General features: G+C 43.4%; 1 protein-coding gene across 1 annotated transcript in view; it reads right to left on the reverse strand.

The window, feature by feature from the left end:
* Nucleotides 1-9,797: 9,797 nt before the first annotated feature.
* Nucleotides 9,798-18,233, reverse strand: part of shq1 (SHQ1, H/ACA ribonucleoprotein assembly factor) — a 41,643-nt gene continuing 33,207 nt past the window's right edge. The window contains exon 12 of the mRNA XM_086168401.1: nucleotides 9,798-10,770. Within this exon, the coding sequence (XP_086024527.1) occupies nucleotides 10,278-10,770 (493 nt within the window). The 3' untranslated portion in view covers nucleotides 9,798-10,277. The remainder of the gene's footprint in view (nucleotides 10,771-18,233) is intronic.

Below are 18,233 nucleotides of genomic sequence, written 5' to 3' on the forward strand. Positions count from 1 at the left end.
ATAGTGTTATTATTTATTGCCTGATTTTTTTTTTCCTGTCAAGATAACAGAAAGGGTTCATTTTTGCTTATGTGTGGCTTTCTGGAAAACGATAAATATTTACGTTTAGACACCCCTGCGATCGTCACACTTTTTGTTACATACTGGCCCGGCTCCCCGTCAGAGAAGGAGAAAGTTATTTAGCCCTCGCAGGAAAACGTTTGGGGACCCCTGCTCTACAAGGAGGCTGAGGAGCCACATGCTGCTCCGGAGCCGTAGGTGGCCGACCTCCGCCCTGGACTCAAGCTGGGACTTGCCATAATGACATTTGCGTAGCAAAGTTCACAACAAATCATTCTTTGACAAACCTAGTTGTTTTTGCAGTAAAACTCTGATTACGATTACAATATCAATGCAGAAAAAAAAAAAAAACCAAGACATCTGCTTTGACATGTCATAAAATTCAAACAAACACAAAGCCGATATGTGAAAAAAAAAAAAAATTGAAAAGGATCAAACCAATCATTCTGAGCAGCTTCTCCGATTCTTAACAGCCGTCCTCTCACAGTTTGGACGACAACAAGATGCTCATTTTCCCTCCGAGTCGGTGTCCAGCATCAAGGTCTGTTCTCCATTAGAGCTTGTTGTGATGCCGTCTGTCTCGCATTCTTCAACCCTCCGGCAGGCTGGACGGCTGCGAGGCTGCCAAGCTGTAGGTCTCCCAGAGTGAGGCACTTGGCAGTGAACCCCGTGCTATATGTTGGTCTCGATTTCTGTCGATGAATACCGAGAATCTGCCACTGGCCGCGTTACAGCATTCCCTCCAGTCTCTGTATCCCCGTGGGAGACTGAATACCGGACGCTCCTTTATGTGTTGGTTCAGTCAGTGGTCAGGTTCTCACAAACCAGTAAAACGGAGCGCACAACAAGTTTATTTTTTTCTAATTTGAAAGCCAAACACATTGTTAATATATATATATATTGTTAGTGCACATATATATATGTGTATATATATATATGTACATATATATACACAAATATATGTGTATATATATATATACATATGTACATATATGTATATGTAGCAAAGTAAAGGACTTGTCTCTGATTTATACATATACATATATATGTGTGTGTGTGTGTGTGTGTGTGTGTATATACACACATATATGTATATATATGTACACATATATATGTACATATACATATATATGTATATGTATATGTATATATATGTATATATCAGTGACAAGTCCTTTATTATTACAGAAATTCTACTGTTGACGTTGGTTCTCGACAAACATACTCGGAAAGACCTTTTTTTTTTTTTTCCGTGGGATATAATTTTTTCTCGTCAAAAAACTGATATATTAATGTGAAAAAAAGGATTCTCTGGAAGCCAAAAAAAATTTTAAAAAAGAAATAGTTGTTCAATAGCCAGAGGGCTTTTTTTTTTTTTTTTTTTCTCTCTTGCAGAGAGTTAGATGAGAAGATCAATAACACTCTCATGCTCAACACGAGGCATCGTGAAGCCGGAGAAAATGTGCTCGGCTGCCTTTCTAATGCTCACCTTTTACCGTCCTGTATAACGGTGAGTTAATTCAACAAATGCGACCGCATGAATGACAAGTAGCGCTTTTAGCCGGAGTCCCGTGCCGGAGCCGTTTGTTTTTCCGGGCCTGAAATCTAGCTTTAAATTTGAGCGTGAAACATCACAGGGGTATCGATCCGCTCATCGATTCCGTCTGCAACACACTCGAATTTCTCACAGTGCTCCGGTCCTACGCAACAAGCCGGAACGTGCATTTTGATATGGAATTATCCGCCCGTCAAGACGCCGCTTCCTCATTCAAAATGCAACGCGCCGTTTTTTTTGTTTAATTGTGAATTTCAGCAGACATTATTATTCCACATCGCTACACCTTGAAATCAATGAAAGGAGTCTGACTTGTAGATATTCGCGCGACTCTAGAAAGGTCCTCGAGGAATTCCTGTGTTCCTTGAGTGTTGTTGACACTCTTGTAAATACAAGCGCAAGGCAAACAACCCACAGATAGGCACCGGCTCCTGACGCAGCTGGAGAGATGAACGCTGCGTGGGTGGGCACCTCATTGATTTTCCTGTTGGAGAGATTAGTGCACGTTACACACCAAGGGCTGGGACACATTAAAGAGGAACTTTCAGCCAGAGCGCAACCCTCGCTTTTTTTCCCGCTACATTCCCTCTGGAGGACAGGCTGCTTACAGAAAACCTTTCGTCTCAGGTTTTTTTGTTTTTTTTTTTTTTGATCAAAGAGTGAGGTTTATGTTAATGTGAAAATCTGGGAATCAAAACATTTATGTGAGCACAAGTGCATTCTAGAGCTTTGGTAGCAGTTTATGTAAGAACACACTCTGCCCAAAGGTCACTCCCTAGACTTTGGAGCTTTGACTTCTCATTTTTCATATCTGTATTTCATTTTTTTTTTCTAACAGCTATGAGAGCTGGCAGTGAGGTTTCTTGAAAAAAAAAACAAAAAACAAAAAAAAAACTTCTGTTGGGTTTTATTTGAAACCACATGTATAAACTGTAGCGCTAAATTACTTTAAAAATGATGGCCATGCATTCATATTAAATGCAGACAATGTGAAAGATAAACTTAAAAAAAATAAAAATTATAAATAATAAGAAACATGCATGTCCATGCAAATGTCTTTTATTTGGCATATGTGTGCAAGCAATACAAAAAAAGCTACATAGACAAATCCCAGAGAGACGATTGTTGACAGACAACAGTTGTGTGTCACTTTCCAGTGTTAGATCTCATGACGTCTAAGACTGTGTGACACGGAGGGAGATTTTCCTTTATCTCGTACAAATGTTACTTTTTTTTAAGTAAGCGAATTTAGTCATCCCACCAGACCGAACAAAATCGTCATGGAAATTTGATGTCTCTTTCCTAAACAGCTATTTGTACCGTGCGAACAAGTGACAGAGATTTCTGTGGACCCGGAGTTTCATTTGGCTGTGGAACGGCAGAGGGGGGAAAAAAAAAGATGAAAAGTTGGAACGTAGAATTTCATTTCAAGCATCTGAAGTTTTGAGTTTCAGTTCGCTTTCTATCTGTGCGGTCTATTGATTTTCTCGACGCTTATTTGAACAAATGTTCCGCCGCCGACATACAAACATGACTCCCAACATACCTCATTTAATATGAGGGGAAAACCGCAGAGGATCCTATAATATCAGTTGTTTTAATGAGATGAATGACACAACATGGCAGATGTTGACATGTTTTCTGGCATCTGTCTTTTTATTAAACAGTTACCGCCAGAATGATTGGCAGACACTTGGCACCGTTTGGAGGTGCAGCTTTTGTTTGAAGCACAGAAATCCTCTCAACATTGACAGCAGCCTTGGCTGTTACTCAAATATAAAGAAAGGATTGAAGAAGGACTGTTACTTTTTTTGACTTTGCAGGAACCCTTAAAGCAGGGGTGTCAAACTCAAATATACAGTGGGCCAAAATTCAAAACTGGGACAAAACATTGGTATTTATCGAAAAAAATCTGCCTCCAGATATAACAATGAACCTTTTCATATGGACCCAAACAAGTTTTGCTTAAATACTAAACATGGAACAAGTATAGCTTTATACTATACAATATATAACTTAATAATAATACATAGGATTTGTATAGCGCTTTTCATGGTTCTCAAAGATGCTATACATTATTATTGTTATTATTATTATTATTATTATTGTTATTTTAATATATAACTTACTATTGCACACATGCAAAATCCTGTTGTCTGCCTAAGTAGCAGGGTGCTAGTATTAGCATAAGGTTGCTATGACTACTGTACACAGAGGAGAGGGTGTTTGTGGGTCCTGTTTTGATTTTTGTGCCAAAACACCAACAGAAAATTCTGGGATTTGTAGAATTAGCGGTACAATCCTGTAGACAATCCCAGCGTGCCAGCGCTAATAGTCATTTGGTACGGCTTTGCGGGCCAAATCTAATTACAGTGCGGGCCAAATTTGGCCCGCGGGCCATAGTTTGACACCTTTGCATCAAAGAAAATCTTTTGCAAAACACATTAATCGGGGAAGGCAGAGTCCACACAAGCGCTCCCGCAATCATCTCCCGTTATTCCAACTATGCGCGGTCGGTTTTACCAGTGAACCTGCAACAGTTCAGAGTTCAACCCCCACCTGCGCAAACAATATGGAATCCCCGGCCTTATCAACACTTCCTTTTTCCCTTTAACTGTGCAGTCACGCAGCTTGCCACAAGCCTGCAGACGGCTTCACTCCATGTCCTCGTTTCCCATGTGACCGGACGCGGTTCCCACAGCCTGACACATATCATATTTGTACGACATATTCTTTTGCTCTGATGTCAAGAAAATCCAGCGAGCTGCCAGTCACATTACGGCGAACATCGGGGGGCCTGACTCTAAGCTCGGCTCGAGCCGATGACACTCGAGTCGTTTTATGCTCTTTTCTCCGTGTTAACACACCAGCTGGAATGTTTTAGTGGCTTCAAGTGGAGGTCTTTGATGAGGAGCCGCAGAAGTCACACCGAGGAACGAGAAAGTGTGCACGAGCACGCCACGCTCAAAGAGAATTTTACCTCCTCTGCCATTTCTGTTACCTCACTCTCATCTCTCCTTTTACCCCACGTGTTTTTTTTTTTTTTTTTCTTTCTGTTAGTTGGAAGGCATGGCAGTCATGATCTACATCTCTCTTAGCCGGAAAACGGCGACTGAATTGTGAATAATATGAGACTCCCCGACAGAATGCGCATTGGGACACATACTGGTTTTAATGAAGTGCCAGTCGTGAATGAATCGTTCAAAATTAAAGAGTCATTTTACTGACTCCTGAGTCCTCCTCTCGGTGAATCGTTGACTAACCTTACCACTGCTGGCTAGTAACAGCAAATAAGAGACCGGGTGACATGTCTCTTTTCTGGACAATCAGCATTTGTATGAACACATCACTCACAAAATGAACGACTCAGTATGAAATGAACGACTCCTTCTATAAAGGAATGGCTCAGTAGCTCGAAGAAGGTCTCCCCAATCACGAAACGGATGACAGTATCTCTAAAAACTAATCGCTCAGTAGCTCCGTGTAGCCCTCCCTACTCGCAAAACAAACATTTCACTCAGTAACTTAAAGAATGACTCGCTCAGCCGGCCATAGCAGCCCTCCTCACTCGTAAAATGAACGACTCACTCAGCGGCTCAGAGTTGCCGACCTACTCGGTAAACGGGTGACTGACTTGGTGACTCAAATGACTCAAAATCACAATTGTTTGGCGGGTGACTCAAAAATTTGAGTCAGTGAAAAGAATCGAGTTTCCAATCTCTAATCGGTATCTGCTTTCATGGAACACTTCTCAAGGGAAGTGGCGGGGTGGAGTGTGTGTGTGTGTGTGTGTGTGTGTGTGTGTAAGGGGGGGGTCAGGATGTAACCAACACTTGTGATGTACGACGAGGTGAAAAGGAGAAGTGTTTGTGTGTGAGATATGGAAAGAATTGGAGATAAAAAAAAAAAAAAAAAGAAGGCCACAAGTGTGAGGGGAAGTGGTGTGTGTGTTAGTGTGTGTGTGTGAGACAGCACATAAAATAAAAAAAGCAGGTAAAAGGCACCACTAACTGCGAGGAACTACAGATGAAATGCGGTGCGATTAAGTCGTGCTCTGCTCCGGCGGCAGCTGCTCTCACGGCGAAAAGTCTTGTTTGTTTGCTTGTCAACCGAAGCTCCGGAACCGCCGCCGCCGCCGCCGCCGCCGAGTGAACTCGGAGGACTGAGTTTCTGTGTTTACGGGAAAACCGAGACGTGTATCCGTGTCAAAATCCCACGCCGGTAATGTCAGGGGAGCTTGTCTGCTGAACGCGAGAGAATATAAACATGAGAAAACCTTTGTTCGCCGTCTGGTTTTCGACGCGCTAACGTCCGTGAGGCATCATTAGACCGAGATCTGCTTTGAGCCTCCAGGAGCAGAAAGTGGACTTCACAAAACGGGCCGAGGTTGACGCTTCGTCCAGACAAAGACCAAGCGTTAAACAAACATACCCCGCTTTCTTGCTCCTCTGCTGGTGCTCGTCTCCGAACTTTGCCGGATACGCAGCCTCTATTAAAACTAATACATCGAAAAAGCACAGATTCACGCGGATTATTTTACTTTCCGACTCGCGCCGCTTCATTAGAGTCATAAAAGAGCAGCTTGGAAAAGCTGGAGAGCGAGAGCGGTGAACATTCTATAAGCAGCAGTTGAAGAGGGAGGAGGCTCAAAAGCAACAGTGTTGGTTTGTTGTTTCCAACTCCCCGAACAGTGAGAGGTTCCCTCCAGCAGTCTTGCGTTGAAATATTAATTGTGTTTGACAGCTGTTTTGGCAATGAAAACAAACACAAGACCATGGGTTTTTTTTTTTTTTTTTTTTTCTCCCTGTCAAGAGCAGAAACATGGAATGCTTGGGAAAGGAAGAATAAGCAACCCGAGCGAATCGTCGTGGGCGAAACGGAGCAAAACGAGGACTCCGCTTCATTAGACACGAGGTGTCGCCCATCAGAGTGAAATGATAACAAGATCCGCTCCGCCTCGGCCGCCGTCTCCGCGGGCAAATTATTCATAATGCGCTAAGTGGACGATCGCATCGTTCCTACGCGCATTCGGATGTTAAGGAGGTCAGAGACTTAAAAAAAAAAAGAGATGATTCTCCTTCTCTTTAACTAAAACCGCCAGGCTGAAAAAAGGCGCGCCATTAGCGCTCACGTGTACGGCTCGAGCGCGGTGGAGGTAATTCGAAGCGTTAAACTACGTAACAGGGTGTCTGCCGAGAGCCGGGGAGTTATTTAACAGACTCACATCAATTAGATTGAGTCAGCCGGGCAAAGTTACTGGCGAAAAGAAGCGGACGCCGACGCTGTCAACACATTAGCTACACACATTCACTCCCCAGATGCAGCGGAAAGCGGGAGTTTCTCTGCGTCTTTTGTGATAGGAGCATGAAAATAGCCCATTTAGATAATGCCTCCTTGTTGGCAATGTCAGCCTTGGAGACACTGACATCCTGTGCAGTCATTCCCTCATTACCATATGCCAATCATTTCAAGAGGACATTATACAAAGCCCAGGGGGATGAGTTGAAGGGGGGAGGTGGTGATGGTGGTGGGGCTTCTTTTTTAGCGTGAGCGCCGGAGATCCTTGTCGCTTCACGGGGCCAGGCTTGGAGCAACATGACACAGGACGAAAGCCACAAAAGGGAGAGGCGAGGGACGCCAAAAAAGACAGAGGTCTGTGAGAAAGGAGGGCGTACAAAGGCATTTCTATTTGCACACCCTTTGGAGGAGTCAGGCCCTGGAGAGCACCTGATTCATTTCTTCTTGAGGGCTATTAATCTTTTCAAGCACCAGAATCACTTTGCCTCTCAGGAACGGCTGAGGAGATTGAGTTTTCTATTACAATCAACCTGAGGCCGTGTGTCAGAGGCGGCCGGTGGGGCCGTGACGGCACAGCCGCTCTCACCTTGGCACCGCAACAAAAAATTAAGGAAGACTCTATCACGTTAGTCATGTGAATTTTCAGTTTTCAATTAAGAGAAGGGTCGATGGGTCAAAAGCGACTTTCAAAACGCCAATTCGCCAGGTGGTGAATTTCTTCTGCACTTGATATGCAAAACATTAACAAATATCTCATAATCACAAAAATCTGGCAAAAATATCTGTCAATGTATATTTGTTAGCAAAGACAAAGTTAATTTCTACGCTTCTAACTAGTGGTTTGAGTCTTTCTGTGTCATTTTTTTTTACCATATTCTATTTCCAAAGCCTTGATCTTTTTTCTGAATTGTTACAAATTCTGTCTCAACTCAATCAAATGCTTATTTATATATAAATCACCGAAAATCGTCACGTGTTTTAAAATGTTTTAGCCTCAGCTTGTGCTACGGGTCTGGGCATATTATGATTCTTGGACCCCTTTCGGATCAAAGTGCAAAGTCATTACATGCATGTATAGCTAATTAATCAAATCTAAGTCAAACTAGAGCAAAGATATCGCATAAATTACCGTAATTTATCGAGCGAACTCTCGAAACCTTGGCCTACGGTGAGTCAAGAACGTCTCCGTAGACAACCAATCGCAGAAGAAACTAAAATGCAAATCCTAGCCTCAGATCCCGTGGTTATAGGCCACTTTAGGATGAAAAATGGCAACGAACCCCAATGTCACTTTATCAACGTACAACCCCGGTGGGGGAGACGGAGACTCAAGGGGTAACAGTCCCCGTACATGTGTCCCCGGAATAAGGAGGGTTTTAAATTGCCTGTATTCCACGAAGCAACTTGTCTCAGTCACGGCGACGAAGGCTCCCAAGGGCGTGATGCAGAGTGGAAGCCTCTTCTTGTGAGGTTGTACCACCACCATCCATCTTGGTAGTACAATGCCATACACAGCCGCTTTGTTTTGATGTCATCCTCACCGGCAGCGGAGGCGGGCGGGGAAGAGATGTCCTGATGTGTTCGAACTGGAGAAAATTTCTTGCAAAAAAACAAACAAACAAACAAACGGCGGTAAAACACGGCAGCGTTTAACCCAAACGCTCCTTCGGCACGTTACGATGCGACAAAACAGGACAAACTCCACAACGGTGCCTCATCTTGGTCTTCTCTGTTTCTCTCCGCAAAGAGCGGGTAATCCATCCCGCCGAGCCGGACGGTGTCAGTTTGTCTGCGCTGGCTCTCGGCCCTGGTATCTCGTGGTTGCCTCCGGGTGCGCTTATCTCTCAAACAAACAGCTCCTGTGCCGCGGCGCTCATCTATCTGCCTGACATGCGCTTCCTTGTTTGTTTTCTCTCGGCTGGTAGACGCGGCCGATGATATTGAGCTGTGTTGACGGCGCTCCTCCATTTATGTCAGATGAATCAATCACTCCGGCAAACTCCGTGGCCATCTTTAGTGCCGACAGAACCTTTTCTACTTCAATCAATGCCGGGGCTTTAGAGCGAGGACGGTTCTTTTCCCTTTTAATACACGACAAAAAGCATCCCGGCTCCTCCGGGGACTTGAATGACTGAGACACAGCTGCACACAATGTGAAATGTTTGTCACATTCCAGACTTATTTGGACTGAACTCATGTTTTTCCCTTTTTAAACTTGAGTCGTGGGTTTCGAATTATGCATGTATGGCTTAAAAAGAAGTGTTCCAGTATTAGCAGAGATCAGTGTACTGAATCCAGTTCACAAACACAGTCGGGTTGCTTTAAATAATTCAACAGAAGCAGAAATAATACATGCGAAATCAAACAACACTCGGGGAGAATATAAACAGATCGCCCCAGCTGATCATATTGGTGTCAGGAATATCTGAATGAATTGATGTCAGCTGTGATTTCCATAAATAACTTGGCGACGGGCCCGAAGCGAATGTTGGGTTTAAGTGCTCCCTGCAGCAGATGTCTGCACTTATCTGAAGATTGCCTTCGAAAGCGGATCAGCTATCAGTTACAACATTTAACAACTTTGCTTTTTCTTTCTTTAAAAAAAAAAACACAAAAAGCCAACAATGTGTTTTCTCCCTATTCATTGCTAAACACTTCTCCTGCTGTGGTTTTATTTATATATCAATAATACTTATTTACATCATCTTTTTTAAATTGGAATTTGTTGTTCAATTTTTTTTTTTTTTTCTTTTGAATCAGGGTTGTAGAAACAAAAGTGTTCGATACGACTGATTTTCACATGTACTAAGTAAATATTTAAACACTACTGCGAATGCATTCGTAGGCAAACAGTCAAGCAGCGATCCAGATAACCAACTTCTGAGAATCCACTTTATTTGTCCAACAAATAGCCGATTGAATCATCAAACGGTAAAAGCAACCAAGTTGGATAACATGGAAGTCGCTACAGGGAAAATGACTCCTTAAAATGCTCCTCTTGTTTTGAATGAAATTTTAAAAAGCGAAAGCTTATTAAGCAATTGCAATGATTTCATTTTGAATCTGATAGAGAACATTTGATCAGGAGAAATAAAGTCCTTTTGGGAAGGGTGAAAGCATTAGAATCTTGATAACTAAATCCGTGCAAGTGGTAAGGATATAAAGAGAAGGCAGTCACTTCCCTTCTTGTGTCACTTACATGAGGTTTACAGAACAAAATGTAGCAGGCGGCATTATGTTGTAAAAATCAACAGGTGAAGTCTGTCTTATCCGGATCTTCGGGGAGTTTTGGATGATGAGCGGTGGGTTTCTGCGAGGACTTGGCTCTAAGAAAGTCCCGCCGTCGCTCCTGTCTGATGTTACTTTAGTCCTCGCCTCTGTGGTGCGAACTCTCCCCCACGGCTTCGGGGCTGGAATGTGACTCTTGAAAAATCCTCATCTCCACGGCCACCCGCTCCCCCAGCTCCCGAATCAGTCGTCCGCTGCCCGCCGAGGTTGAGGGGAGGACGTCCACTTTCCTCTCTGCTGACAGATGTGTGGCTGCCGGCTCAGGGGGGATGGGAGACACGGCGGAGGTGGGCCACGGCTGCAGAGGGCTGTCCTTGTAAGTATACCCTCCTCCTTTAGTGGATTCAGCAAAGCCTTGCCCTTCAGCTTCAGAATCCTCGTCCTCTTCCGCAGACGTGCTGCCGCTGCTGTCACTGCAAGGTGCTCGACTGCTGGAATCTCCCCGCTCCTCTTCCTCCTCAGCAACCAACGTCGCCGCCTCCTCCAGCCCATCGAGCTCCAGGTCTAAATCCTTTTTCCACAGGGAGGCTTTCTCTAGGATGGTGGCCAGCGCTGTCATTTTCTTGGATCTGTGAGATTGAAAGGAGAGGTATCATAATGTGGGAGAGAAGCCAGAGGGGACAGGTTCGCTGACTTTGCAAGAAAAAACTGGAGCATGAATCAGCAGAGGAGAAATAAAAAAAAAAAAAAAAAACAGGCATCAGTGGATCCCAAGAGAGCAAACGGCAAGCGACTACCTCTGCTTACAAAAGAGCCATCCACTGGATAACCATCTACAAATTTAATGCCCATTAACAAAATCCCATTCTCAGCTGCATGTTAAGTAGACCACGATTTGCCAGCGGGGCGGGGGGCTCAATGAAATATGGAAATATGAATGTTTAATAATGCAGCAAGATGAGTGGTGCTGATACACGTAGCTCGGCTCTTCTCCTCCCCAACTGCTGCTCTCCGTGTGAGAAGTGATAAGAGCTTGAAAGGGATTACAGATAGACCTTCGCCCCTCCTCCCCTACTTAGCACATGAAACACGCACGCATGCATGCGTGCACACACACACACACAAACCTAAATCAACAGAGCCGCAGCGCTGCAGAGCATGCATACTTTTTACTATGGATGGTGTTATAATATTTTAAAGCACGTTTGTGCTCTTAGATCGACTACAACCGATTCAATAAAGGTTTCTTTTATTTCAAATACTCCTTTACAAGGAGCAATGATCGATATCCTTGCAGTCTGAATTTTAAAGACTTCTCAGCTGTGAGGTGGAAGTGGGGAGGAGTGGAGTGAATACCACTGAATGAGACAGATCGTCCCTGGCCATCCAGAAAAGCCGTGGTTGTACAAAACGTCTTATAAATGTGTTCGATTAAAGTTGTGTTCTGCAGCCTGACAGCAAAACGTATTGGCTATTTTAAATATTAACATTACGAGAAAGCTCTGGTAATTTTAATATTTTGCCATGGAGCTGCGGTTGTTATTGTGATGTCACACACAGACACAACAAACATCGGGGAGAGTGAAGGTTATTATTGCCGATGAATGTTCTACTACAAGGCCCCATTTGTGTAACGCCATCAGATTGTTCGGAGGCCCCCGCCTGCACATATTCATGCTGGGAATGCCTACCATGCTGGAAGAACCCCCCCCCCCCCCACTGCTGCAGTAGGGGCATGTGTGCCGCCCCCATTGCCATGGTGATTACGAGCTGACCTCCCTGGGTCACTGCAATTCAGACTCTGTCCATTCAGGGCGGGATAAAGTGTGTGTGCCGTGTCGGTGTGTGTGTGTGTGTGCACTGGGGGTTTGTCCTCCGCTGTTGTTCACATTTTCACACTCTGTTCTTGTTGCCCCCTCTGGCCCAATTAACCCACTGCTGAGCCCTGAGATGGCTCCTCATTACTGCGCAGTCCTAATGAAGTCTTTTTTCTGGGGAGAAAAGTGTTTGCAGAAGGAACACGCAGGGGCTGAATATTCATTTACACCACAGGAAGGACTGTGTAAAGAGATCTTATGGATGTGTTGGATAATGTGGACACACACTTGGAATACAGGACAAAAAAGGAAAAAGGTGGGGGTCGCTGGAGAGACTCTCCTTTCACATGGACCTTTGGAAAGTGTATTATTTTTCCACAAGGTACCAGGTCCTCAAAATTCCCCATCGCTGGTTGTCACAGAAATGTGCCACAGAACCGGTGTAATGTCATTGTTCCGATCCAGCCTCCTGTTACAGACGCATTGGGATGCGTGTCAAAGTTGTACTGACAAACCGTGTGATCATTCTTTCATCCCTGCCGATTCCACAGCTCCTGGGGAAAAACCTGACTGAGATGATACAAAAAAAAAATATATAAAATCTGGTTACGCTCCAACACTTTTACCCGATGGGTGAAACAAAGATTGAAAGAGGAGCTGAGCTGGTACCCTTTTGCGGAAAACCTGGCGAGTGAGGCAGCTGCAGTCAAAGTTGATTTTAGCGTGGGACCCTCTGGATGCTTGCCAGCAGAAAGCAGTCTGAGGGTGATGCTGTTCCTACGCTAATAGAAATATATATGGAATTCATGCATATCATAATAAAACAACCCATCAATTTAAGTCATCTTAATGACTTTCTTAAGGGTCAAAATGTCCCTCAAAAAGGAAAAGTCCATAGTCACCTTCTCACTTGGTAACATGCTCATTTGTTTAATAAACACAGCACTAAACCTGAATCATTACAAGCTTAACTAACCTGCTCTTGCGGCAACAGTTGCTTGAGCGACAACTCCAGTTCTGACTCCTGTTACACTTCTTTAAACCTCCTGTATCCAACAGGGAATTATTTATGCTAATGTAAAATATTGTGAAAAAAAGTGATTACATAATCCAAAAATAATTGCAGATCATTACTTGAATACGTTTTTGCTCTCATGTATAAAGCACGTGTATTGCAAGCTTATCAGCGGGCCATCGTCTGCTAATCAGTGTCTGATGACAAGGTGACAGAATTCGTTTGCAATCCAAATGCATGTGTTTTTATGCGTAAACCCACCACCAGCCAGTTCTAAATGCACAGCTCAAACTCATAGAACCTTAATCAATAACCAAAAGTCATTATACCAATTAAAACTTCAGCAATATGCCTATACATTGTTTCACATAAACCTAGTCACCTCTGTTACTCCCTGCTTTAAACTTACAATGCAACTGTAAATTGTTAAAACTGTTTAGGGTAACACCTCTTCAATGGAGTGCCAGGCTTGAAGCAAATAAAAACAGTAAGCAGGTGGCAAACCAGGAAATGGTCCGTTGCCAGATACCTGAAACGCATCCCCACCCGGGGTGACTGGCAACCACAATAAACAAAGCAAACCAAGACGTGCCCTAATGAAAGGACAGCACCATGACTCAGCTGAGGTTGTAGATAAGCCCTCATTTTTGTTGAAAACTAGCTTGTGGGCAGTAGCATGTAATGTGGAATGACAGCAGAGCTACAAAAAAAAAAAAATATGAAGGCTCTTAATTTCAACCATATCAGTTCTGCCAAAATCTAAGGATGGGGAAAAAAAAAAAATCAAGGCGCACGGTAAGCTTTGGCAGCAAAGGTATGAGGAATCCTTGGCCTCAACACCACACCTCCTCTAGTGTCATTGATAAGATAATCAAGCTCAAGCAACACATGAATCCACTCTCAAGGTCACTGCAAAGTGAAGGAGGACCCAGAGTCACATGGCTCCGGAGCGGCAGCTGGAGCTGATAGAAGCTGCTCCAGATGGTTTTGGTATTGCACCAGCAGCATCACAACATGTTTCAGAAGTGGCTCATGTTTTAACTCAGTATGTGACCTGTTTATGTATTTCTGATGGAGGCAGTGTTGGATGGTTCAAAATACATAGGGAGGGGGCATAACAAAGATGAAACACAGATAACCACAATTCATTTGCCTATGGTAGAATCATAAAAACTATAAGAAAATCCACCATATTTGAACATTTGCAATGAAAAGAATGATTGTTTCAGAAAGTTTCCCCGAAGGACATAAAGCTGTCCAGAGAGGAGAACAACACCACATTCTAGGGTGGGCTGGTGGGAGCATGGTATTAGATGATTTGAAATTTAGATTTAAAAGCATTGCATCAAATGTATATCTAATTATCTGTCACTGGAGTAAAAGTTTCAGAAATCCAACCGATAGTTGGCAAGGCTCAAATTCCATGGTTGTAAATCTATCGCAGATCGACAAAGGCAGCCATTTACATCAACTGGGTTGGACGTGCCAAATACTAGGCGATGTACTGTTGTCAAGATTAAAAGTAAAAGTTTTCTTAATCATGCTGTTACACAAGCAGGCTTCCCACATCCATCAATCTATCTATCGAGAGCGAAAGAGAGAGAAAATAGCGGAAAAACATTCAGCGAAAAACAAAACAAACACGCCTAGTTTCATATAAGCAAAGCTCTGGCTTCATTCTGAGTCAGATCAATACAGAGAGGTGAAATGGTGACTTGTGTGAACAGCTACGTTTAGATAATTTATTCCAGTTAATTGTTGATCCTCAAGTCTTTCACAGCTCTCTAGCGATGACAAAGTGCCCGCTTTTAAAACAATGACTCGAATGATATCTGGGCATTGACGTATCCTTGACTGATGGCGAGTGTGTGCAGGCTGCATGGAGCCTGTTTAGTGTTTCCTGTAGTGAGGCCGGGGCAGAAGAGGCTCCTGCAGCACAGCCACTTCAAACGACCCTGTATTCTCTTCCCCCCCGTGGGAAGTCATTATTAAGTTAGCATTGGGGAGGCGTGCTTGTTTTCTCTCCCCTCCCTTGCGCCATGGTGGAAGAAGCTCGCCCAGTGGTGAATACAAAGGCTCTGTCCAGGAGGGGGAGGAATCACATTGTACAGAATCCAGTCATTACTACAATGCTGTTGTGGCTTGCCTTCATTAAACTGTGTAGGGGTGTTTTTTTTTTCCCTATGTTGGAAAAGTTTTGCCAAGACAAAGATGCCTCCATCTGCCAAAGTCCTTAAATGAAAATGGGAAGAGAGAGAGTGTGTGGGTGTAAGTGTGGCGTCTGTGTCTGTGAAGGGGCTGAGTTAAGTTACAATTTTACATTTTTCTTTCATCAGGCTTGTGTTCATTGAAAGAGGAACCTCTTCAGTACGCCTGTCCTCTTCAAAACATCTCCGCTAAAGCTAGTCTTTAAATGTATAAATCTTTGTAATATGAACACCAGATTTCCTCTGTATAACTCACAAATGCATCATTTACTTGCTGGGGGGGAGGGGGGGGGCAACGCTGGGAGATGTGATCTGTCAGTGTGACTGAACGCTGGAACAGTCTAGAGCACTGGATGCCACTTCAATCGCAGAAATGAGAAAAACAGATGTATTTATTCAGCAAGCCCGGTTTCATGATCTAACAGAGCCATGTAAGAAAAGAGCTAACACGTGCAAAAAGGGGTACACAAAATATATCACCTAGTCACACGTACACAGAGCTCTACATTTGGAATATTGCACACATTGCCCACATTGTTTTGCTAATCACTGCTGAGGGAACCCCCATAGTTTCTAGTTGCCAATGCAGGGTTGTCAGTCAACAGCAATTCAAAGAAGCTTCATCATCCAGCCGCAATGAAGGACTGTTCCAATACTGTGGATCCTTCAAAACATTCCAAGACTGGGACCCCTTCTTCCACAGAATGAATAATTAAACTCTAAAGCAAAGCAAAATCAATCTTACAAACACAAATTTCACTACGAAAACACAACGTCCCATTTGGATTACAACAAATGAACTGCATTTGCATGACACCACACCTTTACTGAGTATAACGGAATGTAGGTCAAACCGAACGAACTAACAGCAATTATGTAGAAAACATGCTGGAAAATCTAGCTGCTGAGAGAACGGCTTGCACTCCAAGCACTCTAAAAAGGGTTGAGGATGTGGTCAGGACAAATATGTATATAATTTTTAACAATGTAGCCATTGACGAAAGACTCACCTGATCTTGCGGCACATTTTCTAGAAAGCTGTGGGTACATATTAAGTTTTAAAACATTTGACACAGAGTGTGTGCGTATAGACCTTTCTGTGGACGTCTTATCAAAAGATTATTTAATACGGATTTATATGCCGATTTGTCTATCCTTGGCCATCTGGCTTTTTGTAAGTTCAAAATATTCTACAATCCCCTGATTGTACTGAAATGCAAGGCTGGTAGTCATTTAAGGAGTCTGTAACCACTGATTGTCTTAATGACAAAAATGTGATGTAAAATGACAAAACGTTATTTTTTCAGATGCCCCACGGATTTGCACAGAGGTGGAATTATTCTCATTCAAGCACCATGAGAGTTACAAACATTTATTTCCAGCCCTTCTGCTACAGATTGACATATTTCAATGTGAAGTGAAAGCATAAACTTGCTATTGCAACGAGATGAAACATTTAGAGATCACCAAAATAAATTTATCAATGGGGGAATATTGAGGTTTTAACAAAACTTTAACTAAACTAGTATCAATAAGTCCGAACTGGTGCTGAACCAGAGATAGAAAACATGTTTGTATCTGCTTTTGTGGGTTTTGGGGAGTGTCAATCAAGCCCTAAGTGATTAATAAATTTGGCCAGTATTTCGGAGTTATGTGGCACAGTAGTTGGCACTCCCGCCTCACAGCAAGAAGAAACCCGATTCGATTCCCACAGGGGGGCTCTTCTAGAAAAGGCCCCCCTTTTTGGAGGCCGTGGAGTTTGCATGTTCTCCCAGTGTCCGCGCAGGTTTCCTCCCACAGTCCAAAATCATGCACAACGTGAATTGGAAGAATTGCCCAGAGCTGTGTAGGAGAGAGTGATTGGCTGTTTTTCCTTGAAATGTGTCCCTACGATAGACTGGCGTCTAACTGAATGGCAGCTCAACCATCCCTGCGACCCTACGTGCAGGATAAGCGGTGCACAATGAATGAAAACACAAACAAACAAAAAAAAAGCGACTTCATATCGATAACTTCTGCTATTAGTTGATATAAACTCTTATGGTTAAAGGAGAGGGCTATTTTTATGATGTGGGTGAGATCATTTGAGACAAGTCTATTAGTCCTATATGCATATACAGGGTGAACTACAGGCCCAAAAATTATTCATGAGCACGTCACGACCATTGTATGGGATAAGTTTCCCTAACATGGCAACCATTCAATATTGCATCCGATCAATAATACCATAAGTAATCTCTTAAAAAAATACATTTTTTAAAGTTGAAATTTCGTAAGCCTCCATTCACCTCTATTGAAAACATATACTGCATAATCGGACAGTTTGATGAATATATTGACTGTAAGGGGAACAGGGAAAGTATGCAACCATGTACCGTTATTTCCCGACCATTTAGCGCACCTCAATATAAGCCGCACTGGCGAGATGATCGCTATCTTGGGCTTCCTCCTGCGCACTAAAACCGTCAAAGTCGTCTGCTTCTGTGTTGGAGTTGAACGGACTCGGAATTTCCCGGTCATTTCATCGGTCCGATGTGACGAGGATAAATGTTTTAGTGGTGTGAAGCTCATTACCCCCCCCCAAAAAAAAAAAAAAATCCATATATTAGCCGCATCGTTGTTTGAGTGAAAAAAGTTGCGGCTTATCGTTCGGAAATTACGGTAAGTCTGTGTTCAAGATGAGCCTGTGTACACAAGACAAAAGCTGGAGTGGTCTCATGCAGAGAGGAAATCTGTACTACTTATCCTTGTAAGCGGGGAGACCCTGTATCTTTGTTCTTCCCAGCTGGGCTGCGAGAATCTCCTATAGTGCTGCGGTAAACACGAGATAAAGTAACCCCATTACATGTATCAAAGCGCTTTGGACAGGCATTTGACAGTTTATTTGAAGCTCCCTAGCGCTTCTAGGCCCTTTCAAATTCATCCTTCCAAATAGACATATGGGTGTCATGTCAGCTGGGTGTCTGAGGAGGGGCAGGAAGAAGGTGACAGGCTTGACTGTGACAGAATCCCTAATGTTCTATTAGACTGGAAGTGTCAATCTAGCAGAAAAA

The sequence above is a fragment of the Fistularia commersonii genome, chromosome 21, assembly GCF_037954325.1.
Source record: "Fistularia commersonii isolate RoL2024-O1a breed Wild chromosome 21, RoL_Fcom_v1.0, whole genome shotgun sequence".
Classification (NCBI taxonomy): domain Eukaryota; kingdom Metazoa; phylum Chordata; class Actinopteri; order Syngnathiformes; family Fistulariidae; genus Fistularia; species Fistularia commersonii.